This window comes from Melopsittacus undulatus, chromosome 1 (assembly GCF_012275295.1).
Source record: "Melopsittacus undulatus isolate bMelUnd1 chromosome 1, bMelUnd1.mat.Z, whole genome shotgun sequence".
NCBI lineage: Eukaryota > Metazoa > Chordata > Aves > Psittaciformes > Psittaculidae > Melopsittacus > Melopsittacus undulatus.
Window position 1 is genome coordinate 128,206,612 of NC_047527.1, and position 27,119 is coordinate 128,233,730.

The 27,119-nt window shown below is 36.6% G+C and overlaps 1 protein-coding gene across 1 annotated transcript in view; it reads left to right on the plus strand.

Moving 5' to 3' along the window:
- AHR (aryl hydrocarbon receptor) overlaps positions 1–17,760 on the plus strand; it is a 56,302-nt gene extending 38,542 nt beyond the window's left edge. The window contains exons 4-11 of the mRNA XM_005152869.3: positions 1,592–1,681; positions 3,456–3,579; positions 6,806–6,936; positions 7,770–7,972; positions 9,485–9,594; positions 11,063–11,204; positions 12,015–13,290; positions 17,204–17,760. Of these exons, the coding sequence (XP_005152926.2) occupies positions 1,592–1,681; positions 3,456–3,579; positions 6,806–6,936; positions 7,770–7,972; positions 9,485–9,594; positions 11,063–11,204; positions 12,015–13,290; positions 17,204–17,359 (2,232 nt within the window). The 3' untranslated portion in view covers positions 17,360–17,760. The remainder of the gene's footprint in view (positions 1–1,591; positions 1,682–3,455; positions 3,580–6,805; positions 6,937–7,769; positions 7,973–9,484; positions 9,595–11,062; positions 11,205–12,014; positions 13,291–17,203) is intronic.
- Positions 17,761–27,119: the final 9,359 nt, after the last annotated feature.

Genomic DNA, 27,119 nt, shown 5'->3' on the forward strand with positions numbered 1-27,119 from the left:
TTGCATACCAGGGCCACTGTAAAATGTGTTTGAATTCCAGGTGCAGGAGCTGTACATAGCTTACATGAAACAGAGCAGAATAACTGATTTTAACATATGGGTCAGAATTAGATACTGTACAGCTTGCAGACTTTTTATATCAACAATTTGAGGTGAAAAGCCCTGCAGATTAGGTCAGCAGAGGACACAAGCACCTGCTGTTGCAGGATTCTGCTCCTTGGGAATTACTGGAGACTTGATCAAAACCAAAGTTTCTATGTAACTATTCAAGAATTCTTGGGTTGGCTACACTGTTTAATTTCAGGTTATTTTTTTTTTTCTTAGCATATTCATGTAAATTTTACCAAACATCTGTTTACAACATCAGTTTTTGAGCTCACGGTTATTTATGAGAATAGATTAAGGTTAAATAAGAGTAGTTCACATCATCTAAAGACCAGTCATTTAATCAGATATTAACTTGACTTAATTAGACTTAGTAAAAGAACAAGAAATTGTAAAACTGTATCTCTGCAAAATAAGGAAAAATATACAAAGTATGAAAAAGGAAAAATATGGAAAAGCAATAGTGGTAACCACAGTGTGGGGCTATGGTAGTTAATTAATGTTTGTGAAAAAAAATCATGCTGGTTTATAATAAGAATATATATTACGTTATTACAGTAAGATAGGATATCCTTCACTTACTTTACATTTTCTGTTACAGTAATTTTGCATAATAAAGAGTTTCAGAAAAATGTGTTTTGAGTATGCTGGCCAAATTTCACTTTGAATGCAACTGAGGAAATGAAGTGGCACAATATACTTAATCGGGTCCCTCAAGACAGCCTTTTGTTAAATCTTGACTGAAATCCATAGAAGTAAATCAGCACCTTTCAGATGAGCTGCCAAGTCACAAATGTACTGTTTGCTATCACAATTGCCATGAACCATACTGATTTGGAGTTCAGATAAATGCCCTTTGCGTGACTTTGAGTGAGGAGCCGCTTAGTCTGTTGCTTCATGAAGGGGGAAATCTCTTCAAAAACATTGTTTACTTGCAACAGTCCACTTGTGCAGAGGCTTTCTATTTTAAGTAAGCTATAAAGTGTTTTCTTGGACTGTATAGGAGCTCTTGATGGCTTGGTTTCCTGTCTACTTAGGCCCGTCTGCACTATGAATAGAACAGATTTGGGGAATGGGGTTGTGACATGGCTCCTGTTTGTGCAGTGGGCATCAGCATGTGCCGAAGGCTTGAGCTACACGATCTTTGTGAGCTGTGGTTGATATTAGATAAAACTTATGGTTATTCTTGCTGATGTTCCTCATCTCCTACAATCAAGGGTAATTAAAAAGTCATCAACAGGGTTTGGCTTCTCCCTGAATTTTCCAGTTATCCATTTTTCCTTCATTAGAATCAGTTTTCTTTATTGTGCCATGTGTACTATAGAGAGATGCAATGAAAAAATGCTTCTGTTTGTGCTGTTAATAATGATAAATTTTTCCATGCTTCACATTTTACTGAGAGACTAATACATAGGTATGACTTACAGCCACAGCAATTATCTGGAATTTTGTCTCTGAAGCTGACATATTGGTGTTTCCTCCCCAGGCATTAAATGGTTTTGTACTAGTTGTTACGGCCGATGCTGTGGTTTTTTACGTCTCTTCTACTATCCAAGACTACTTGGGGTTCCAACAAGTAAGTTTATTTTTTCCTCTGTTTTTTTTGCAGTAGTTTTTCTTAATTTCAGAAGGCACCAGTATTCACATTTAGGGTCTAATAGCTTGTGTAACAGAAGTCTGTTAGGTACTTTGGGTTGGGTTACTTTGAAACCATATTACTTTTCTATCAGTTTACATAGCTGAAATAGGACCTCAGGCCAAGCACAACAGGAATAGAGGTCCCAAAGTTGAGTTAGGCGAGATATGAAATTTTCACACTTAATTAGGCTTTACTGGAACAACTGTTTGAAATGTAATACTGTGGTGTTACCCAGTTTATGATGCAGAATGAGACATAAATCAATGGGAAGGTAATTATTTTAATAGAAATCCTTCATACAAAATTAACTTCATATGCCCCAAGGCTTTAGGTATCAAGTGAGTGATTTTAGTATTTTTAGAATTTTAGTGTTCTCTTGCTCATATTTACTTTATTTATTTATTTATTTATTTATTTATTTATTTCAAAGCAGCATTTGTTATTTACAGTTTATGATGCAGATCACGTGACTAACTTCCTTGAGCTTGCGAGCCATGTACCCAGTGGGCTCACATTGCCTTCCTTAGGGAACTCCTGGGATTAGTTTATGTTAAGAGGATAAAAGATTAGTTATAGTTATTGGGTTATATCTTTGGGTACTGTTTGATGATAGGTTCAGTTGCTGTCTAAAAATAGGCAGAAACTCCACATGTTCTGCAATTTTAGCTAACTGATAAGAGGTTGGGAATGTTTGTATAGAAGAAAATGTTCCAAACAAAACATTATTATTCCTGGGATTACAGATTCTTTTGGTGTTGGGGAATGAAGAAAAATGCTTGGAAAACAAATTGGGCATAAAATTTGTATACTAATGCCAATAAATCAAGTGCATGTTATAGGAGTGAAGTCTTAAAGTTACAAAAATTAGCATTTCTGGCAATTTATTCTGGAAAATACTGACTCTTTTGTAAAATTCATCACAGCAAAATTTGGGCTAGGCTTCTGCTTTTGCCAGCTCATCTGATTTCTTTAGATCTATGTTTTATTTTAAATACTTTCTGTTTATATAATGGTTGGATTTTCCATCCATGCAGAAAATGAGCAGTTTAACTCCTCTAAGTTGACAGAGGCTTTTCTTGAATATTTTGGGTGGGCTTTTTCTCTTTAATTTCTTTCAACCACTGATCCTGGCTGTTATAGCTTCGCCATTTAGATCACAATCCTAACTATGCAACTGATGGTGATATGAGTACTTAATAATTACAGAATTTAATGCATCATTAAGACATGACAAAGCTTTCATGCAAACAAAACCAATGTTCATAATCTACTTGGCTTAGTTCTGGAAGTTTTGCCTTCATTTGTATTCCTGCAGCACCTAAAATGGGTTAGGTCCAAGTACCAGCTGGCAAGTACTTTATTTACAAGTATGTAAAGTTAAATGATTTAAACCTTAAGCATAGCAGTTCCAGGCTTGCTTAGATAAAAGCAGATAAAGAAATACTCGACATAATGTTATTTTTTCTAAGGTAGTATTTTTTTATTATTATTTCTTATGTTTGCAGTCATGGGTGTGACTAAATTATTCTCTGTGCTGCTAAAAATTGTTTCACAAAGCTTTTCCACGTGCATGCAAATGTATGTTTTTATCTCTGAGCAAAATGGATTTTGTTATATCTGTAGCAGCGTTACCAGTCAGGGAATTTATATCACGCATTGTCATGCAAGTTTCTTATTCTCTCTTTCCCACATTTTTCCTCTTTGTACGCAGTCTGATATTATACATCAGAGTGTATTTGAACTGATTCACACAGAAGACAGAGCTGAGTTTCAACGACAGCTACATTGGGCATTAAATCCTACCCAGTCTGGAGATTCTGGACCAAGCGTACAAGGTGAGAATGCACTCAACTTTTATGTTTTCCTGTCTGATTAGTGTTTGGGGTTTTTTTAATCTCTGTATGTAAAAAAAAAAAATAATTATACTAACAAAGGAAGGAATAACATCTTTTAAACTTACTGAATTTTAGCTATGTTTAGCTAATAATAGGAATTACAACTATTTTTTTTTTTACACTTTAGATAAGCACTGCAATTTGTAGCACAGCACCGTTAAAATACTAATTATACTTTAAATTGGAAGACTTTAATTTGGAGCATAAGTTACTATCTTGCATGTCTGATCAGTTTGTCCTGTGGTAAACAGCAAAGCAGTTATCTGCCTGTTTGTGTGGCAAACAGGGCAGTCAGAAGTGGACTTCTGGTGACATACTAAGCAAGGAAGTTTGATTTTTCTGTGTTCACCCTCAGTTGTATGGCTTGTCTTAAATAGTTGTTTGAATGAGAAAGTGATTTCTCTTTTTTATCTGCTACCTTTAGACAAAGATCATGGCACCAGATTTTTTACCTTAGGGAGGCCAGCAGACAGTTGGGTATGACAGCTTCTTTGAGCTCTGCAGGCTGGTAGATCTGCTCTGTAACTAAGAATGTGCTAGCTACAGTGTCAGTGTCGTGAAAGGACAAGGAATGTTTTCGTCTACATTTGTCAGTATTATATGCAGGCTACCACATGGACCAGAACTTCCCTTGGGAATAAGAAGGGAAAAGAAATGAAAGATGAAATACACAAGCCTTTAAGACCAAATGGTAGGCTTGTTAGAGCATCAGGTTATCACATGTTATTGGCTGATGCTTAAATCACCTGCTATAGTGAGAAATAAGGAGAAACACATTTACTATCTATCAGAACCTGTATAGGTACAGATAATGATGTATAACTTGGGAAGCATATGCCTGCCTTATGACGACAACAAAACTGCTGAGACAACTCAACAATGCTCCATTTTGCACAACAGTTGTTTAAATACGTATATACTGTAAGTTACTTGATTACAGGTTATTTGGTTTAAAGTCCATGTTATTTTTTAATAAATCTATGATTCATAAAGCAACTTGTTTTAAAACTCTTAATAGTTTCATATTTATTATTTTAGAGTATGGAAATGCTGTGATTTGACAGAGAAATAAAATCCAGCAAGTGTTACTAACTTGACTGGCTCACAGCTCAGTAGATTTCAATCTTCCATTTAGTTGTCATCATAGTTACATTGCCTATGGAGCGCCTATTACACCACCTGTCTACACAGTCCAGTTAAAAACGTGCTATGCAGCTAGTTAATATTACAGCTTGGTAGAGCAAGCAGTGGCTGGCATTCAGAAATGAGGCTTTAGAGTGAAACAGTGTTCTATAGCACTTAAGCAAGTACATATTAATTTACAAGAGCTGCATTTGAAAAGTATTGAAAAGTCGACTTGGCATCAGATTTGACTGAATAATGGGAAGTGGTGAGCAGGATTACAAACAGTTGTTTATTTTGAACCTTGTGTTCCCAACTGACTAAAAGCTGCTAATTATTTTTGGGCCTCGAGTAATGTTAAATGTTTGAATGTTGAGGATTTTTAAACTAAGTTCAGATTTATAACAAAGGATAATGCTGTGATCATAAGGATCTTCTCCATTCCTGCTACTTTACTCAATTCCTTTTTTAATACGTTCAGCTAGCATTATGTAGATATTTATAAATATAATTGGACTCAGGCTTAAACAGAGATTCCAGCCTGAACCTGGGAACTAATTCGGCTTCAGTTAGCCCAGACTGGTTGTTTCTCACTCAATATCCTGGGGTATGCCCCTAGACCACTGGTTTCCTCAGCTGTTACTGTGACACTCCTCCCGGACTCTCCTCCCAGTCCTGTTATAGTCCCAGAGAAGTCTGCAGAATTCTGTTTTTTTCAGTGCCTGCTTCAGGGCCTCAGGTCTGGATTATTTTCTAAAGTTTGCTTGCTATACCACCATGTATGATCTTGAGCTTGTAGAGAAAGAAAAGGACTTAATGTACAGCATCATCTGCACATCACTTTATGGAGTTGATGAGATACGGTATGAGCTTCATGAGGGATGCGGGTTCTGATCCCTGCAGTGTTGACTGGTAGTTTTGCTCCAGGGACTGCAGATGCTCTGCAGGACACTTTACCATCTTACAGTGTCACTTCTCCAAGATTTTGGCAGCAATACCTCTCTGCCTCTTGTCTGCCTGGGAAAGTGCAGCAGTATGCCTTTCACAAATGTAGAAGGTTTGGGCTTGAAGCACATTCCCTCCTGTTTTGAGCTCTTCAGTTTTTCTCAGGAGCTACAGATGGTGTTGCTTCTTCCACCTGTTCACTCTTTGGAGCTACCAGTTTTCCTCAGGAAGCTGACAGATGCTTTAGAGAACCCAGATAAGATACTTGCATTCAAATTCCAGCTCTGTAATTGCCAAAAGGGTAACACTGAGTTGCTCTTGTGGCAGAAAAGCTGAAGGGCATGCCCACCAGTTTTTATTTAATTTTCTGTGAGTATGAATTTCTAGGGAATGACCAGTTTCTGCATTTTTCATATATATATATATATATATATATTAGAAACAAGATCACTTTGCTAAATTTGCTGTGAGTAGACATGCTCTTGTATCACTGTAGTCTCTGTAGTAGGTATGATATGTAGTCTTGTGCAGAACATATGTATTCCATCAGAAGTTTATTGATTCACCTTCTGTTTTTACTTTATATTCCAATGTTTAAGTCTGTTTTTAAATGCTACTTAGCAACAAAAGCTTGTCCTGAAGTGGCAGAAGTATATCATGTTGGTATATTAGTTGTCAGTCATGGGGTTGCTATGCCTTTTGCAGATCCTGCAGTTGCAGAAATGCTGGTATGCTCTTTATTGAGAACTCTGCTCTCTGCAATTGCTATAGAATCTAGTTTGTTGACAAACATAATAAATTAAAAATAAGCAAACAAAAAACAAACAAAACTCAAAAAAACCCACTTAAAACAACAACAAAAAGAAACTAATACAAAACTAAACAGACGCAGTTTTCAAATACTGTAAAATGTACTCCCAACTGGTACTTAACCTGGTGTTATAATCAGTATAGCTTCTGAGGATGTTTCCAGTTTACATTGTTCTTGCTCAGGTCGTGACCTAATGCTTTGTTTATGAGACGGAAGATGATTTGTTATAGATAGCCTTCAGTAGGTGTTCTTCTAAAAATAATCCTTATAAACAATCCTTTCCTGTAGGAGATAATGGCTTTTCACAGCCAGCAACCTATTATAACCCAGACCAACTTCCTCCAGAGAATTCTTCCTTTATGGAAAGGAATTTTATCTGCAGGTTACGATGCCTCCTGGATAATTCATCTGGGTTCCTGGTGAGTATGGAGTTTTGTAAAAACTTCCACATATGCTTGAAAGTTGGAAATCTTCACTATGTTTACAATAAGTACAGCAACTTGCTTTATTTGTTAAGTCTTCATAGCTATCTGAGCTGCTTGAACCAGTATGTTTGAGTTAATGACACTGAATGTGTCCCCTTCAACATGTTACAACAGGTGCAAATTCTCTCATTTCTCATGGCTCAGTTTACTCAATGAAAAATGAATAAGCATCTGCTTTTGTAAAGTACCTTGTGATTCGCAGATAAAGAAGCATTACAAAAACTGTTTTCTGTTGAGTATCTTGAGATGCAATAAGTCATAATAACTAACAGAGCCATAGTTTTCCCTTACTTGAGAGATTCAGTACTTGCTCTTTCTGATACTTTTTTTTTCTGTTTGTCAGTGTTGGAGATGTTAAAAGAAATGTGGGTTTATCATCCTCGAGGTGACTTCTTGTTTATGTAGGATTTTGCAGTTATACACATTTGCATAATTTATACTAATGACTGACAAATGCAAGAGAAATAATTTCATGTTAATTGTATGCTTGTATAATGCCACGTTCACCAGAATGTTAGAAAATCCAGTTTTTACTAACTTACTGTTAGTTCTTTTTTTCAGTGAGTTTATTAATAGATCTCAAAGTGATATGTGCAGGACTATAACTACAGTGTTCTGTATTGTAGCTAGCATTTGTGTATGTGATGCTACAAAGCTTGAATCAGAGGGGTCTAAAAAAAGGTAAATATATGTATTGCATCATAATAGAAATATTTTATTCTTAAATATCTCCAACATATAACAGTTACTTTTTTCCTTATCCTAAGGCTATGAATTTTCAAGGACGATTAAAGTTTCTCCACGGACAAAACAAGAAAGGGAAGGATGGTGCTGCTCTGTCTCCTCAGCTCGCTCTGTTTGCAGTAGCTACTCCCCTGCAGCCACCATCTATCCTTGAGATACGAACCAAAAACTTCATCTTCAGAACTAAACACAAACTGGATTTCACACCTACTGGTTGTGATGCAAAGTAGGTGTAAATTATTCTGCCTAATACTCTGATAATTTGCTCATGAGATAGGTTTCATCTATGTATTTGAAATATAAAGCTGGCTATTTTTGCAGTCAATACTGATGATTGTTTAGGAACTGTTAGGATTTTTCTTTGTCAATGTACTTGCTTGAAAGGGCATATTGCCTTTTGACTCAATCATTACAAACCAAACAAACAGCTCCCTTTCTCCCCCAACAAAAAAAAACCAAACCCAACACACATAAACCCAGCTATTTCTCCTCCTACTCAAATAGATGTAAAATACAATGGAGATGTTATTTACTTCAAAATAAATTAAGTCCTTTTTTTGTACTGTGGCTTTACCCGTTTCCAAGTAATTCTTTTCCCTATATAAATACTGGCAATACTGTTGCATTACTAGATCAACATAACATAACTATACACCAACATGGCAGGAAGCCCATTAAGGTGCTTCTTTATTAAAAAAAAAAAAAAGCCTCTGGTGTCCTTCCTTCCTTCCTTCTTTCCTCCCTCCTATTATTGACTGACAATGTTTTCAGGTTTCTGACTCATTTTCAGTGGAATCTCATATGGATTTCCATGCCTACTTGTGGGATAATGTGGTCAAATTACTTCGTATTATGTCTGTTGATAAACCAAAATGTTCTATGGGTTCTATAAACTGACACTAGTAAAAGTAAACAAAATGTTAACACAGGCTTTTCATTCTTCTGTTTGATTTTTTTTCCATTATGTTTCACTTGAAACCTTCAATTTTTGTCAGATTTTACACTTTTGCATATATTGTTTCCCACCCATTTTTCCTGTTTTTCCTCCCTCTATCTTTAGATCTCTGTTTCTTTGTTCCAAATTCTGTTTCAGTCTCTTTAATGGATACTGTTAAGTTCTTCATCTCCCTGACCTTAAGGAAAGTAATTTTTGACTACCAGGGCCAGATGTGATATTGCCTGTGCTCTTCTGAGGTATATCTTAGAAAGCTTAAATGCAAACGCAGGTGTCCCAGACCAGTAGCGAAAGGGATGTAGTTCTGAAATATGCCTTGTTTTGAATTTTAGGCTATTAAAAGTACTAATATAGGCAAAAAGTTTTACATTACTGAAGTTAAGCCCCCAGTTATTTCTACATGCAAACACCTGCAGGTAAAAGCTATGAAATGGGGCTAAGCAAAGTGTCTTTCATTGCAACAGATGGGAGCTGCCTGCTATTAGTATGTGCAAAAGTATGAAATCAGGAGTCCAGCTGAACTGTAGACATCCTGTTTTTCTTTGATGATGTGATAATTTTGCTAGCCTGTTCCTAGTCACTGGAGGCAACCTGGGGGACTAGTAAATATTTTGATTTGTTAGCTGTATTTTTCCTTGTCATGCTTCTTCATACAATTGATATTGCAACAAAATGTAGTTAGCATTTGCATCTGAAATGTTCTAGCCATAATTAACTTGCCTGACTTTAATTCTGTGAGTTGGCTCATCACCAGTGTTGCAATTTTTTGTTTTTACCTTCCAGAGGAAAGATTGTCCTGGGATATACTGAAGCAGAGCTATGTATGAGAGGAACAGGATACCAGTTTATTCATGCAGCTGATATGCTTTATTGTGCTGAAAATCATGTCCGAAGTAAGCTTCATTTCCTAAGAAAGGCTGAAAAATTAAAGCATGTATTATATTTGTACTGAAAAAATGCTATGAAGTACTCTTAAAAAAAGTTATTAACAAAAAGAACACTGTTCATGTGATCTTTTCCTCCCTATAAAAACTTACACTGGTTGAATTAATAGTTAATATCTAGACCCCTTTAGGTTACGTATTTCAGTTTCTGTCATATCTTGCTTTTCTCACTTCCTCCTCTGCTCAGTCCAGCTTCTGCTATTTCAACAACTTCCTTTGGGCAAAGGGACTATTTCAGAGATAGCTTTCCTGTTAGGAAGTTAAATAAAGTATTCTGATATCCGTGTAAGATTTTTAACACAAATTAACCTGTGATTTAGCATGCTAGTGTCTTTCGGGGTTTGATTCTTGGCATCTTGATTAGGTTTAAGTAGCAGCTTAAGGAGAGAAGTATAATGTTTTAAGCTAAGGAAATAAGCATCAGTTATTTGATATGTAACTACTGAATGGACTCCTTTCTTTACATTTTTGTTAGCTGTAACATACTTATCTTTGGAAGTTACAGAAACATCTTCAGGATATTTTGGTGCTTCTTCTTTTCTACTGACTTCTCTTGAAAAGCTGCTTTTTCTTTTTAACCTTTCAGTAGCTTAGTTCTCAGTATATATTATGCATGTTTTCTCTTTCAGGTATAGCTCAGTCCCTTTTGTCTATGAGTAATTTTGATTTTTTTAGTAAGGAATAAGAAACATTTTCAAGAATAGAATGGGATGAAATTCTGTTTTGAAATTATTGTTTAAGACTTCATCTTAAAACTGTTTTTTTGGTTTGCATTTCTCATGCTAAGATAAAATGAAGTCGTATAGCAAAGATTATTTGAAGATTCTTAAACTTTCCTCATCCTATTTTTTATTCACATTGTCTGTCTATGAATGCAGTATTTTCAGCAATGTACAACAAAAATGTAGTATTTTTATCAAGCATTACCAGTGAAGTGATTATGGGAATAAAAAATAACAGACTTTGAAGTAGCTCTGCATTAACCAGTTAAAATGTAAAAGAACTGGATTCAGAGCAAATGTGGGGTTTGATTTCTTAAGTAATAGTCACTTTTCAGATGTAGAAAAGACTTGAGATCTTGTCATTTACATGTTCTAGTATTTATTAATTTCTGTTATTGCAGAAATAATGGATGAAGAGCAGTACAGGATGTTGCCCCCTACAGTTCCCAGTCTGTAGGGTATCTCTGACAATTGCCTGCAGTTTGGCTTTTATCTTACCAGTAAATTGAAGTAGGCATCTTAAAGTGATCAGTTATCCTGTTTCACTAAGAATAATTAGTGCTGTAGAGAAATGGCTGATTGAGGACATGAGATTTGTAAAATCGCTGTGCAAATGGGAGTACTTTCATGACATGCCAGATTTTCCTGGTTTTGTTCACTGGACAGTAAACAGTGCGCTTACTCTTTGATTCTAGTGATGAAGACAGGTGAGAGTGGAATGACTGTATTTAGGCTTCTAACCAAAGAAAATCGATGGGCCTGGGTGCAGGCAAATGCACGCCTTGTCTACAAGAATGGAAGACCAGATTACATCATTTCTACGCAAAGACCTCTTACGTAAGTCATCGTTCTATGAAGCAGTATGCTTCAAAAACTGAAAACTTTTGAGCTTGTTTATATTCAGAAATGAATTCTTTCTGTTTAAATAAACCCCCTTTAAAACCTGAACTCCAAAAAGAAAGCCTCCTTCAATTTGCTAACAAATACTGAATTATTAAAAATAATTCTCTTATTTCATTACTTTATGTGGCATAGTCCTTTATGTGTAAAAATAGCCATTTTTATTTCATATGAAGAATGAGAGCAGGGATACAAGCATCATGTTACTCTATCCAGCCCAATTTTTAATACAGTATCCGCATTAATAAAAACTAAGCAATCCAACTGCAGTTGTGTAGAAAAAACAGCAGGTAATGTAAGTTAAGTCCTTTATGGTGCTGAACTAAATTCTGTATAGTATGGAATTCAGCATGATTATACAGGTTAAATAATTTTTGCTAAGAAGTCTGTAAAATGGAGAGATACTTTAGTATTGAAGTATTCATTTACTTGATATGCCAAGAAAAAAGAAGTGTGAAACAAAACCCACTTATTTTCATTTCAGCTCATAATGCACAGAAAATGGTGTATGCTATCTAGATTTAATTACAAATGTAATATGTAAATGTGGTATTACAGTCATAAGCTCCTTATTTCATAATCTGCCTCTTGGTTTAACTCAGCCAAGTTGAGCTGGAATAGCTAGGAATTTGAAAAATGCCTACAAATATTGTTTGGGTTTTTTTAAATACTAATTCCAGGGGACAAGAAGACTACTGTAACTGCTTAGTACTGCAGTATTATGCTATATATCTGATTTATTTTCAGAGACGAAGAAGGGGCAGAACATCTACGGAAGCGTAACATGAAATTGCCCTTCATGTTTGCCACTGGTGAGGCTGTGTTATATGAGGTATCTTTTCCTATGTCGAGCCTTACAGATCCTTCTCAGCTGAAGAGTAAAAGCACAACAGGAAAAGGAGCCAAAGTAACGCTACAAAATGATTCTGTGGATCCAAACTCCCTGCTAGGTGCCATGTTAAGGCAAGATGAGTCTGTGTATCTCTGCCCTCCAGCATCTCATAAACTTTCCTTTGAGCAGAACTTCTTTGCAGACAGCAGGGATGAACTGGGTAGTGGTGTTAGCAGCAGCTGGATAGATAATCTCCTGCCTGCTGGAAATGACAACATTCTCAAGCGGGAGATAATGGAATGTTCCCAGGACAATACTGTTCCTCTCCCTGAAGACAGTGCAGCACTCTTCCAGGATAACAAAACCAGTGATTTGTACAACATCATGAAAAATCTGGGTATTGACTTTGAAGACCTGAAGTGTATTCAGCAGGATGAGGAGTTTTTTAAAACAGAAATATCTGATGTGGATGATATTGGGGATATTAACATAACTGATGAAATCCTGACTTATGTTCAGGATTCCTTAAATAAGTCTGACTTCTTATACTCAGGCTGTAACCAGCAGCAGTCCTTGGTCCAGAATGAAGGTTGCTTGGTACAACCAGAGTTAGATCAACATCAATTTCATCAGCACCAGAAACAGCTCATGGAGCAGCAGCAGCAACAGCAGCAGCAGCAGCAGCAACTCTGTCAAAAGATGAAACATATGCAAGTTAATGGGATGTTCACAAATTGGAGCTCTGGCACCAGCATGCCTCATAGCTGCTCGCAGCAGCAGCCCCAGCAATATGAATTCCCTGGAATGCACACAACTACATCAGAGTTCTCTTACAAATCAGAAGTAAACACTTCCCCGTATGCGTGTAGGCAAGAGTTCATCCCTTACAAGCAACCCACAGCAATGATTCCACAGTTTTCTAATTTTTCTCAAATGGATTTCCCTGTAGCAGGTTTTGACAGATCGACCTATTCTGCTTCTTCCAACTTGGAGGATTTTCTCAGTTGCTTGCACCAAGTTCCCGAAAATCATGAGTGTGGGATGAACTCCGAGTCTGTTACGCTAACTCCTCAAACATGCTACGCAGGCGCTGTTTCTATGTACCAGTGCACGCAAGAAGCACAACCCAGCTGCATGGATCAAATGCAGTATGATCCTATGATGACAAATCAACAAACATTGTTGAACAAGGTAAAGTAAACAGCGTTGCTCCAGTGCTTGCATTTTGAATCATGGTTATATAGTTCCGGGTGGCTACCAGGGTGCAGTTTTCTATACTTGTGTGTCACTGATTTTGATGGGTTAGCAGTGTGGGGAATGTCCTTGCTTTATTTGTTCTTTAGATTGAAGAGAGTTGTATTTGGTCAGTTTGTTACGTACAGGTATCCACAGCTCTGTAGCTCTCTTTGCAGTATTAAAACAAGAGTGAGTGAACTAGTCTGTTATAGCTACCAGTAATTTTCCCATAGGAGCAAAGGAAAAGCAGATGAGTCGAAAGTTTGGGATTTTTTTATGTATCTTTTTTGAGTGTCAGGATGTCAGAAGTATTGTCTGGCACATTTGTTTTCATGAAATATGTTATAAAGATCCAGAAAGAGACCTTTTTTTAAAAAAACCCTAATGTTACCTAGTTTCTCAGATTCTTCAATGCTTTTAGAATTGCTTAAAATACCGGACTGTAATGTCATGTAAATAGCATGAAATATTATGCAGTATTGCATTTCTACACACAATAAGTGAAAGTCAGCTTGTTCAACGGGTTGCTAAATTATCTGCTGCAGACAAAATAGGAGGAAAAAAATATATTCAAGTAGGTAAGTTAGACCTATTTCACACTATGCTGAGGAGAATGCACAGTAAAAGCTGTAGAAGAGGCGCCTGGCTGTAGCATAGACTACGGCTTTAAGCACAGTTCTTCATAGGTAAAATCAACTTAGAAATTAAATAAAAATCAATTACTAAGGCAGTTCCTGATTCTGAACAACATTTGAAGTAATTTAAATTTTACGATTTCTTTCAATTAATGCTGGTCCAGTACAAGGCTATAGTTATTGTATGGGTATTTTTTTTACTTCAGTGAGTTAAGGTTCTAAAGTCCTGATCCTACAAATGCTTATGCACATGCTTAAGCATTTACAGAAATAAAGTATTAATTGCCATTTAACCTACAGAAGATAGAGGTGAGGAATGCAAGTAGAACATACCCAGTTTTTTTGGTACGCTTAATACAATGACAAAGCATACCATTTTCTAAAACTGCTTTAGTAGTGGAAAATAAGGTGATTGCAGAATTGCAGAAATCTAGCTAAAATATGGGACAGTTCAGCAAGATGACCAACTGCTGCCTCGGTACCCAAGAACTGAAGAGTATGAAGCTACTGTCAAGCTGCAGTGTGCAAGTTTGCTCAGTGCTTGGCTGTATGTTGCCAAGCCGGTGTTGCCCGGTCAATGTTATTAGCCCTTCTGTGTTTGGTTGCTGCAAAGCAGTTCCAGGGTCATCCAAGTTCATCTGTAAAATAGTATAGAATTGTTCTGTTCCCAAACGCTATACTGGTGTGATGCACAAGTTTTGAACAGCCGGTGAATAAGCAGTTCCAGTTCTTTCTTTTTGATGGTTGGTTTCCATTAAATTTATTTTGTAGATTATTTTGTTGTTGTGTTGCATTAATCTTTTTCTTAACTGTCTTGCTTACTTTTTCTTCTCACTTGTCTGTATAAATTTTACTAACAACTAAGCATCTCTGAATGCAGGAAATGAATATGTCTGTTACTTCGTATTTACTACAGTACTGTGCTTCAGTACTAATACAGTGTTTAGCTTGTTTGTCATTAAAAAAAAAAAAAACAAAAACGAGGAAAGGCTGCTTTGTGGAAAGTTATCTCTAAGTTGTTCAGAGGCAAATTCAGCCCCTCTTTCTATGGTATACCTATGCTGTGGGAATCTGGATAGCATTTATAAGCAGAATGCTAATGCAGAACTGATGCACGTTAGCTTCTGTTTACCTCTGAGAACTGCTGAACGTTTGTCCAAATGAGCTTAAAAAAGGAGCATGTTTCTTGATGAGACAAGGAAGGATTATTCCCCCAGCACCTTTTGTAAAAGAGTGATCGTAGATAACCAGTAGGTCTCTCCAAGTGTTTGTGAGTCCAAAACTTACGTATGCCAACTGGGGGTGATTTCAGGCGGGAAGACACTGCTTGTTCCTAAACCAAACAGCATGGACTTTAGCAGCCTACACTGCTGTATACTGTTCACACACAAAAAACCAACATCTCTTGTATTAGACTACTCAGTTTTGACCTCCAGTCCCATCTGCAAATTAACATTTTTATAGATTGATGGCAAAGTAAGGCTTTATATAAACCAAATATGTTGAGAAGTGTTTGAATGTAGAAACAATTTTTACATAGAAATGTCATTGGTCCAGAGAAAGGTAACACTATATTTGTATATACTTATATTACAGATATTGTATTTAGTCTTGTATCAGACTTAAGAATTTTAAAACATGTGAACACATGGGAACTAGTAAGTCTGAAGTATTGCTGCTGCACTTGAAGTAATCTTGTAAATTGGTGGCAAATAATATACATTTGTTTGTTGTAAATAGGGAGACTGTATCACTACTTATGATAATAAACTTAAGGTTTGATTTTTTTGCTAATTGGTAACTCAAGTTAGGATGTGACTAAGCAGATAGGATACTACTGTCTGAGCCTGTGTTCACACAGTCAAACTAAAGTAGGGCAGTCTTTGTGGCTGGATTTAACACAATGACATCTCTATCAGCAGTTGGAGTCTGGAGAGAGGACAGACGTTGTTATGCAAGCCACAATTGCTATCCTTTTCTCAGCCGCCTTACTCTCATCAATTTCAATGTGAAAAGACTAGAGGATTAGAAAGCCAGAAGGGTCTATTGTAGTCATCTGCCTTGACCTTCTGCCTAACTTGTTATTGTGATAGGATCATAGCCAATGTAGTCTAAAAACGCTTCCAGTGGTGAAGGGCAGAATGGCCTTACATAATGTAATAACTTCTTTAAGGTCTGCATTCCTTTATCAATCAGGAGGAACATTGCTAAGTACTGGATTCTGTGTTGAGAACTCTTAGAAATTTTAATGAGCATTCTCACCTCATTAATGAAGTATATTGGAATTATCTGCTTCTGCCAGGAGTAATTCTAGCTTATGTTATTGTAGCCATCTTTAAAAGTATGGCAACTTCGATTAAGAACAAAATTCATATGGCTATAGTCTTGTTGTTAAAAACTTAGAAGAGCTGGTCACACTAAATTTAATGTTTGTGTAGAAGGTAAAACCAGAAGTTTCCAGTACCCACCATATATTGATAGATGAATGAATGATTATATAATATATATTTTTAAGGCCAGACCTTGAATGAATGAATACCTAGGGTCTAAGCTACTCCTGAAGAGGTGTTGGAAATGCTTAAAATACTTTGCTGTATTTTCTTTGCATGACTGACGGGATTATTTTGTAGATAAAGTGACTTTTCCATAGCATGACAGGAAACATTACATCAGATCATTAAAATAATCCTGTGAACAATTATGTTAAGACTGATGAAAGCCAGTCATTGCTCATACTTGTCAATATGAAAACTGTTTATCAGAAACGCCCACCCTGTGATAGCTCAGCCTGTAGACTGAATGCAGTACATTTCAGCTTACTCATAGGACTGCATGCACATTCCTGGAAGAGCTGTAAAGTCTGGATCCCATTGCAGACATGAAAATATGTAAGTAGGTTGCTTTTAAAATATTAACAGCTGGATGTGGAAATTAGGAGTGCTCGGACTGTTCTTTCTACAGCACTTTAGATGATGATAGCAATGTTTCTTTACTTAGCCAGATGAAGGACTCTCACTGACTGCAACATGGGAAAGTTTCAGTGATGATTCAGACCCTACTTTAGTGCAAATTAACTTCTCATAATTCATCATTAAAAAAAATAATAATTTAAAAGCTATTCATTGTATTTTAAGATGATTTCATCGAATCCGTGGCTTTAGGAGGATTTTTAAAATCTTAAAAATAAATTGGTTTCCCATTCTAACCACTTATATTGTCTCTTTTCCCACCAGTTCCAAAACGGTTTCAATGGAGGAAATGTAAATGAAGCATATCCCTCTCAGTTAGATGTGATCAGTAACACACAGACTGCCACACATCTTCAGCCTTTTCATCACCCGACAGAACCCAGATCCTTCTCAGATTTGGCATCTAGTGGATTTATGTGATTCAGTTCTAGAGCTCCATCTGTGATTTTGTCTGAGCATCAGGCTGCTCTGAGGAAAGGCTTGATAAATCTCTTTGAGTATTGGGCTTTAACAGCTAAATTACATTTTGAGAATACGAGGTTGGTTGCACTATATACTGGTGGATATGTAATCCAGGACCTGGCTTTTTAGAGTGACAGGAGGAATTAAAACTTCTAATTAAAAGTACGCATGTGCTGTTCTCCATCAGATTGACTGTGTCATTGCAGTATGGATTACGTATGTGTTACAGACTATGTCATGCTATACAACATAAGATAAGGCAAATGGTTTTGTTGTTTAGAAACTGATTGGGCACTTTACAAATAACATCAATGGCACAAGAAAGATGATTTCACACATGGATTATTTCCAGACTTTATTTTTTAAAAACTATTAAAAAGCTCTGAATTAATGAGAATCAAAAGCACTTAATTTTAATGCATACTAAGCTCTTTAATCACTTCTTTTATATTTAAATCCTTTTGTTTTAATTCTCAATTTCCAGCACTTTAATAGAAGGCTTAATACAAGGATATGATATGCAACTTCAGGTTTTCTATGAAACAGACCCCTTGCTTTCCTCCTTTTCTTGTCAACCTTAAGTGCCTCACAGTTTAGCTACCTTTTTTCTGATGGGAGCTTATTTTAGCAAAACTCACTATCATATGTCATCCATATTATGCGAACCTTTGTCTAACATTTACAGTGCTACTGGCTGTATTTTTTTTCCCCCTAAAGAGAATTTGCTCAGATAATGACTTAATTCTTTATCTGTGGACTTGTTATGCTGTTATCAAGATTCATTACTGTTCTGAATTTAGTTCAGGTAAAGAGTTTTGATTTATTCTATACTGCTTTTCTCCTTTCTTCAGGTAATACAGGGTATATTAAAAAAGCAAACTTTGCTGAGGGGGAGGAGCAGATCCTCAGGATTAGTTTTAGATTATTAATGCTGAAAAACATGTGCCTTATCTTGTGTTAAAATGCTCATAATGTTCTTTAGAAATAATACAAGGCTGCTCTATGCAAATATTTTCATTAAAATGGATATTGAAAAGGTTTGCATTTTAAATAAGGGGGAAAGGAGTCTCAATAGTGATTGGTATTGACATTTACTTTGACTGCAGTTTTCAATGTTGGTAGTGGGGAAAGGGTCAGGTTTGGTTTAAACTTTATCCCTAGCAAATTGCACTGCAAAGTACAGAGGGGTTATTCTTTTTATGTATGTTGATCCATTTGAAAAGCTTTGTGCGAAATACGAAATTGGGTAAAGAAAAAAGTCATTAGAGAAATTCTCCTTGTAGTAGGCTTTATTTTCAGGAAGCAAACCCACATCTACAAAACCATTGAGTTTTTTTCTGAGAGGATTGTTAGAATTGCAGACACCAATGTTTGGTGCAAAATAATAATTACATGAAAAATACAGAAAAGTGTATATGTTTAAAATATTTCATAGTCTTGTGTGTTGTATAGGTCATATATAATAAAACGTCTTTGTAAAATATTTTAAAGCAGTTAATTTTAAAGTGTTACATCATTATATGTTAAGAACAGTTTTATTACATTTGTCATATATAATATAAAATGGCAATTTAACCAGTTCGTTTAAAATGGGAAAAAAAAAAAATCATAAAAACCTAATTGGCTGCCTCCTGATAGTTGTTAATATTGTTTAAATAAAGGACAAACACTTAAAATTGGAATCCTTTTGTAGCTGAAACATACTTGCTTTGAAGAAAAGCATATTATCTTCCATTCTGTGTGATACCATATTCTAGGCCAAACTTCTAATTCAGTTACAACTTTTCAGATGAATAACTTCAGCAGTTCTTTTAAGTGAAATTACCATATATGAAAGGGACATTAAGGAAGCAATTACCGTTCAGGAAAAGCCCATAAAGACATTGTGGGTTGTATTACAAGGTTGCTTTTTTGTTTGTTTGTTTAATGTTTCAGATTCTTTTTTCAGCACAAGACATCAGTAACAGATCTAAATAATGTAATTTGAATTAATTTGAGTTTCTGTCCTTTGTTTTTAATTGGAGGTCTTTTTTTTTTACGCCAAATCTGAAACGTCTTCCATATCTAGTTAGTGTATCATGTTTGTGTTTGAACTTGAAAATTGGAAAAATGCTGTAAAACCAGAAGGTTCAAAGGGATAATGTGTTTTACATCTTACAAACCAGTATATATCCTGTTTATGAATTTAGTTAAACCAAATAAATGTTGTCCTATCACTAAGTGCCAAGGGTGCAGTGCTGCAACTGTGCTGCCCTGCTTACTGTAAACAAATTAGTTGTTTATATGCATATCAGCGTATTTTGTGCATTATCTTATGCGTACAATGTTGACTGTATTAGTGCACTCTTGATCTGCACCAAACTGTACCTACAGTGCACAGGTGTTTCTGAATTGGATCTCTATTAGCCCTTCAGGTCTGTTATAAGTAAGATTATAACCCAGTGTTAGTCAGTATTACTGTCCATTTTTGTACAAGTTTCCTTAGCTTGTTTTTCTTTCCAGTTCTTGTCTCTCCTTTGCTATGCCTGCACATACCATGCAGTACACCTCTTGCATTAAGGTATGGTTTTGTAGTGCTCTTGCTCATCTCCACTAAAGTTTGTAAGACATAATATATGGTAATAAAATAATCACTTGAATGTAGCTGAAATGTATGTTCTTTTACTGCAGAAATGCTTGATTTCGGCAGTATACAAGAAAAGTATGTTATCATACAGTTACTGATATCTCTTAAGAGCTCATTGTCTGATAGTTTACAAAACTATTGTTATTTACATCACTGTGGACTTTGCACTTCTCTGAATATTAGATGCAAATACAATGTATATAATTTAGAGTGGTGAACAAATGTGTATTTGTCCATGGAATTAGTATTTTATACTTGCATGAAAATGAGTTTATAAATAAACTTTGTAAATAGTAAGCCACAATTAGCAGTTGGAAGGCTTCTATTTTCATTGCTTAATGACACAGTTGAAAAGTACTCAGGCAGGAATAGTTTTCTGCATATATGCTGCTAAAAAGAAGTATTTTCACATTTGAGATTTGTAGCTGGCTATTCGTAACCTATTAAAAGTTTATTGCTACTTCATAAATAGTATTTTTAATTTAAGAAAAAAATTCTTTTAGTTTATTTCTAATTATTGTAACTACTGTTTCCTGGGTGCTATATTGGCTTTGCATGATAATCTTTTAAAATCTGTTGTAGTGCTGTATCAAATGTTTCACTGTAATTGCCTATGCAGTTTACCAACCTTACAGTAGTTCTTTGGTTTAGCTACATAATAGACAAAAATATAATTGTATTCAACCATGCTGTTACCTTGTTAATGTATTCAGACCATGTGTCTTAGAGTCTGTGCTAGGTCTTCTGATTTATTCTTCTTGCATAGTGCAGAAAGACAAACTGAAATAGAAGATTAATTCAACGATGCTGCAAATCCATTAAGTAACATCTGGAAATAATCAGGCAATAATATAAGCAATATATCCTGTCCTTTTTTTGTAATTTTTGCATTTGGTAAAAGGATACCTTCAAGCCACATAATCTCAGAAGTGTAACTGTTCCCTCACTGTCCAGTTTTGTCAGAAGGAGGGAGAAATTTTCTTCTGGACTAAGCCATTTTCTTTATGATTTATGGAATTCTATTTCTAATTCCACATGAAAGTGAACAACCATGGTGGTACCTAGCCTGCAGTAGTCAACAGCATCATAAGCTCAGGCAGTTCATTGATGGAAGTCATTCGAATTTCAGAGGGAGATTTTTCCCAAATAGCTCTTTTGAAAATACATTTTCCTAGTGAGGAACAATATTCCTACTCACTATACTTTAAACTGAGAGCTGTTTTAGTCTCAGGTGATTTTGTTCACCTGAGAACTGGTTTACTAATTTAGCTTAATGTTACTATCTAGAATAATAGCCTGATTTCACTTTTAATATTTTTATTTTGTCCATTGATTAAGTTGAAGCTTTTGACATCCATAATACAAGTTAACTAATACTAAAATTAATAAAGGAAAAAGCTAAAATCTAAAACTAATAATGAAATCCCACCCATTGCATACTCTGTGTAATGTGAACGTTTAATGAGTTTCTAGCATGACCCATTCTTCACTTCTTTCTTTTCGCTACCTCCAGTGAGCAATAATCACTTTGATTGCTTACCAGGGAATCGGAGCCAGCTCTCCAGAAGAACATCTATTCTTCCTCTCAAACAAGTTCTGATGCATTGATTTTTGTGCTGAACCTACATTTTATAAATCCTTTTATCTCTGGAAGTCGATCTTCCTGACAGGTAAAGAAGGACCGTAGTAGTAAGGCACCAGCAGTGAAGTGCAAAATTTTCAAAGGTTCAACCAACAATGTGAAATCCAAGATGTGATCAGCCTTTGGGACACTGAGATTTCTTCTTTATAACCTACCCTTTCTAGTCAAGGTTCAGCAGGCAATGTTATTAGTATTAAACAAAGCTAAGTACAATTTAGTTTCCACAGTAGCCGGTCTTTGAGAAAGGGAGAGGTTTCTCAACATGAAAATTACTGTGGTGCTTATAATTCATGCTGAAGCCACCAGGCTTTTATCTTCACTTGACTCCAGCCTGGCTACAAATGAATGTATATGCAATATTCAGAAATCAGTAACTTCAGCAGATCTTTTTTACATGGTTTTGAAGTTTGTGTGTGATCATAAATGCATATCTAAAATCCACACAAATAAGTTTGAGAAGTTACATTATTAAAAAAAAATAAAAAACTGTAAGAGGAAGCTTGAGGGATGTTGGGACTAATTGGAATCCTTCATACTGCATAATAATAATAATAATAATAAAATAAATGTAACAATTCCATATTTCAGAATGTCAAGGAAAAAAAAAGTAATTTTTTTACCAGATTTTTTTCCTTTTTACTGACTACAGACATGAAGACTTCCCTCTGTGTGGAATAATGGGTGTCTGTTGGTATCTGGTATGAGCCAGAGGAACTTGGCTCCTTGCTAATGAAAATACTGAATTCACTTTGTGGCACTAATCAGTGAAGTAACTACTCAGATCCTAGCAACACTGAGCTACTTGCCTAGCAAGCCCTCAAGAAGCTGCATAGCAGGTGTTTCCTGCATCTCTATGGGGCCCAAACCAGCAAGTGATTGCAGAACATATTGAAAAAATCTCATCCAACAGAAAGCAAACAAAGTCTTCTGTCAAAATGAACTAATGGACAAGCAAAACACACAAATTAGCACCATCCTGTACCTTGTTTGGAGATGTGAATGAAATCCAGGTCTCCAAAGTGGTTGTTCATAGGATATCCTGAAATGAAACACACTTTCTTTGGTTATTCCACTTGGAACAAATAATTCATGAACAAACTGAAGAAAGAGTGCAAAGTCTTTATCCTTCAGCCTAGGAGCTAGGACATGTGCTTAGAACAACTGGATTTCTCAGTAGGAGGTTCTGGGTGCTCAGGGCAGTCTGTGGCCCACTAATTAGGGCAATCATTCTGCTCTTCACCAGCATCTTTTTCATTCTCTTGAGGGCAGAAGTGTTGTAAATGTAGGTGGAGGTTTAAATATAAAAGCTCAAAACCAAAACCAGCAACAAAAAAACCAGCCTGGTCTTCATACAGCTGTATGTTTGCAGCTGTAGTAGATTATTCTCTGTAGCTATTGATGGTCTTATCAGAGAGGTTATTCCCTTTGATTTTAGCTGTTCATGCTGCCATATATGGTTTTTAAAGGACATCTTTTCCAAGTTAGCATCAACTCTGAGACTTGTTTCTACAGTTGCTGGAAATTGTTCTTCCAATTGGAACTGTAGAGAAAAGAATGACTTTCTACTAGTAGAGCTTCAAATACAATGCCAAGAGCTGGTCAGGGCTTTACAGTAGTGCCAGTCACTATAAAAAATAGTCCTTTGCTTGCAGAAGTCCCTAAAATTACTGAACAAAATGGTATAGTGTTTGTGAGTCCTTGGTGGGTGGTGGTAGCATTGCTGTGTAACATGCACATGAACACACACAGAGCAGCTTGTGATCATGAAGGCACAAGGTCATGTGCCAAAGAATGTTTTAATTACACTGGCATCTAAACAAACCTTGAAAGGCTAATAAGAGCCTGTGACACCTCATTCAACACAAAAAAATGTGTTAAACTTCAGGACTAGACTTATAATCTGTGCATAAACTTTTTGTGTACTCAGCTTTATGGCTCAAGCCTACTTTTAGTCCCTCAGTAGTTCTTGATAAAATTAATAAAGGAAAATTCTCAGACAAAGAGAAGTTTTGCGAACTTTTAAATGCTTCTAGTTTTGTATTGCTAGGTAAAACAATAATGGCAGGAACTTCAGACTATTATTGTTAAGCAGCAGAAATATGGAAATGATCAGTTAAAAGAATGTAGATAAACCTCATTAATATGCTTCCAAGCTCTTGGGGTTTCCTTCAAATATAGGTGTGTGAAGGCACATTCATCAAGTTTGTGCCATTCACTCCTTGTTTTGCAGACATCTGAAACTAGCATTTAAAATGTTTCTTGCTACAGATGAAATCGGTTTTCTGATTCTGAAATTGTGACTTCAACACTTGTGGAAATTTGGTGATTTGATGTCAGTGTGCCAGTTGCTCTCTAATGATAAAATTTGGACAAGAGTGAGACATGCCAAGTCACATGAGTGGATGCACCATGAACATTTTTCATACTTTTATTTATACTTAGAATTAGGCTATTTGTATATTAATGGACATGCTTGCCTACCTGCTTTCAGGAGACATTAAACCTTGCATGGAGCCCACTCCAATAGATGTTTACAGTGTAAGACCAAGTTAAGCTTGTCGTTTAGATGCTATCAATGTTGTTTGTAGCCTCTGCTGCTTCTTAATGAAGACAGTGATGCAGCATCTGCAGAAGAGGTCAAAGCATAGTACAAAGTCTCTTCAAATCACTTTGACAGGTAGCTACCAGATGGCAAAAGCAGACAAGGAGTTTAAATAGCCTATGAGAGTCTGTGTAGCAAGAATGGTTGCTTCATGGCCAGGGCAGTCACCCATATCTTCAGGGAACAAGGTATCCACACTTCTGCCACAATACTGCACAGTAGTTGAAGTTACTAACAGGGTGTGCAAAGGACAAATATGGCTGAGAATTGCTGCCAAGGCTCTTAATTCCTCTAGAAGCACTGCAGGGAGATCCATATTGCTAAGTACTGCTCACACTGCAGAGCCCAGGGCCAACTCAGCTCCTGGACCAGGTTTGTCAAAGCCAACTGTGGAAAAACTGGCAACTCCCTTTTATGCAATAGCCTCATGGATCTAGTATAACCCTTCTGCCAGGGCTTGATTGGCAGCAGGAAGGACTGCATTCAAATGTACAGCATCACAACAAACACACCAGTTGAGCTCCCACCCAGGAACTTGGAATAACTGATCTGAATTACTTGATCCTCAAAATGAGCTGACTTCCCTGCTTGCAAACACAGATCACTTAACAGTTGTTATTCAAGGTGGGATGGGGGTCAGGAGGAGAAAATTCCAACAAGTTGGGTAAACAGGGTGGTTTCTAACACCTAATGCCTAAAGCAAATACCAGACTAAGATTCTTAGAGTCTGTTTTCCTCTGATGTGTCAACTATTGGGTCAACTCTTGGCCGCTTTGCAGTAGCACATAAGTAGCAGCCCTCAATTGATAAAACCTGTTGAGTAACATGACCCAGTTTGAATAGCTGCTGAACTGCTTCTGCTCTGTTCTTTTTGTAGCTTTGCCAGACTCCTTTGCTCCTGTTCTTTGCAACTTCTCACTGCTCTCCGTGCCTTGCTCTGCCAGCCAGTGTCTTTACCATGGCACATTGGTGAGCAGTTCCTGCTATGGCAACTCGGAGCAGGTTACAGTGAAAATAGCACAGTCATCTAACATACATATTTATGTGTGTTCACTTGAACAGCTTTTCCTACTTTGCAGCATATAAGGCAATTTTTGCATAATAGTCCTTTATTCACCATTAGTGAAGAGGTAGATTTGGGTGGGTTTTAGGTCTTAGCTATCAGTCTCACAGTAGAGCTGCAAAGTAGAATGCCTCTCTTGGGTCTGTTCTGCGTCATCACCATTCCTTCTCTGCCCCATGTGCTGGGAACATGGGCCTCACCCCAGTACCAGACTCAAGGCTTTTCTCATTGCCAGTCACTTCTGAGTCACGTAGAGGTAGGTAGCAATTCCCTGGCTAAGATAAACATACCCAGCCAGGTACTACAGCCCACTCATGTTCTCTCATCATTCCCCATGTTAAGGAATAGAACTTCTACAAACTTCTGCCAACCATTACCTCTTTGAAGCCTCTCATAACTTCCTAGTTTTAACCTGAAATTTGAGAAACACTACTTTAAAAATAGCATGCAACAAATGATGAAGGGCCTCCTTCTGTCCCTCAAGAGCCAGTATTTAACCTTTCATTTACCATATTTTTAGTAGTATAATTTCAGATACAATTATCTGCACTCAGCTTCTTAAATCATGCATGAAATGTTTTTTCAGAGCCACATTGACAGCTAGATGCTCAGCTAGCTCAGGAATTAGAAACCAGATATGTTGTTTTATTTACAATATAAAATCAGATGCTGGTTTTGGGGTAGATTGCTATAATAAAGAGGAAAGGTCCCTTTGGTGTTTCTTAATTTATGACACACTGTAAGTGTCCAAGCATATTTTGCCTAGTAGCAGAAGAAGGAAAAATAGTAACTCTTGGCTGGAGATTAAAAAGAGTCTCACCCACCATGAATGTATTTTGAGATCCTGCACATTTGGGAGCAAATCAGCCTCTTATCTGCTTTTGGGATCATGCTCATTCGTAAACACAGTGCAGGCTCTGCGGCTTTAAAGGTTTTTTGTTAGTCTGCCTAAATAAAATCATATCAGATGAATATCAGTACAGTTCCATTAAGATCACATTAAAGAGATCTTTAGGCTAACATTTTTGGCCTTGCAGGATAAATTGCATCCTGTTCAGATTTTTTTGATTCTCAGTGTCTCAAAGCCTTCTTTTTAGGCACACTGGAAACTAAAAATAGTGAAGTGCTATGAATTGCAGCTATATTGTACTCATGTAAAGTCTTGTCATAGTTCTGCTGGAGTGTTTCCTGGGGAGTTGCATAAACAAGCCATGACCTATGGCTTTCTATAGCTTGCAATCAGGCTGTTTAATCTGCTTATCAGTCAGGAACATTCAACATTACTATTTCACAGCAAAGCCTTTAGTAGAAGTACATCACCTGATTATTATAGAATCATAGAATAGTTAGAGTTGGAAAGGACCTTACGATCATTAAGTTCCTACTCCCTGCCATGGGCAGGGACACCTCACACTAAACCATGTCACCCAAGGCTCTCTCCAACCTGGCCTTGAACACCACCAGGGATGTGCATTCGCAACTTTCTTGGGCAACCCATTCCAGTGCCTCACCACCCTCACAGTAAAGAACTTCTTCCTTATATCTAACCTAAACTTACCCTGTTTAAGTTTTAACCTGTTACCCCTTGTCCTATCACTACAGTCCCTAATGAAGAGTCCCTCCCCAGCCTCCTTATAAGCCCACTTCATATACTGGAAGGCTGCTATGAGGTCTCCACACAGCCTTCTCTTCTCCAGATTGAACAGAGCCAACTTTCTCAGCCTGTCTTCATACGGGAGGTGCTCCAGTCCCCTGATCATCCTCGTGACCCTCCTCTGGACTTGT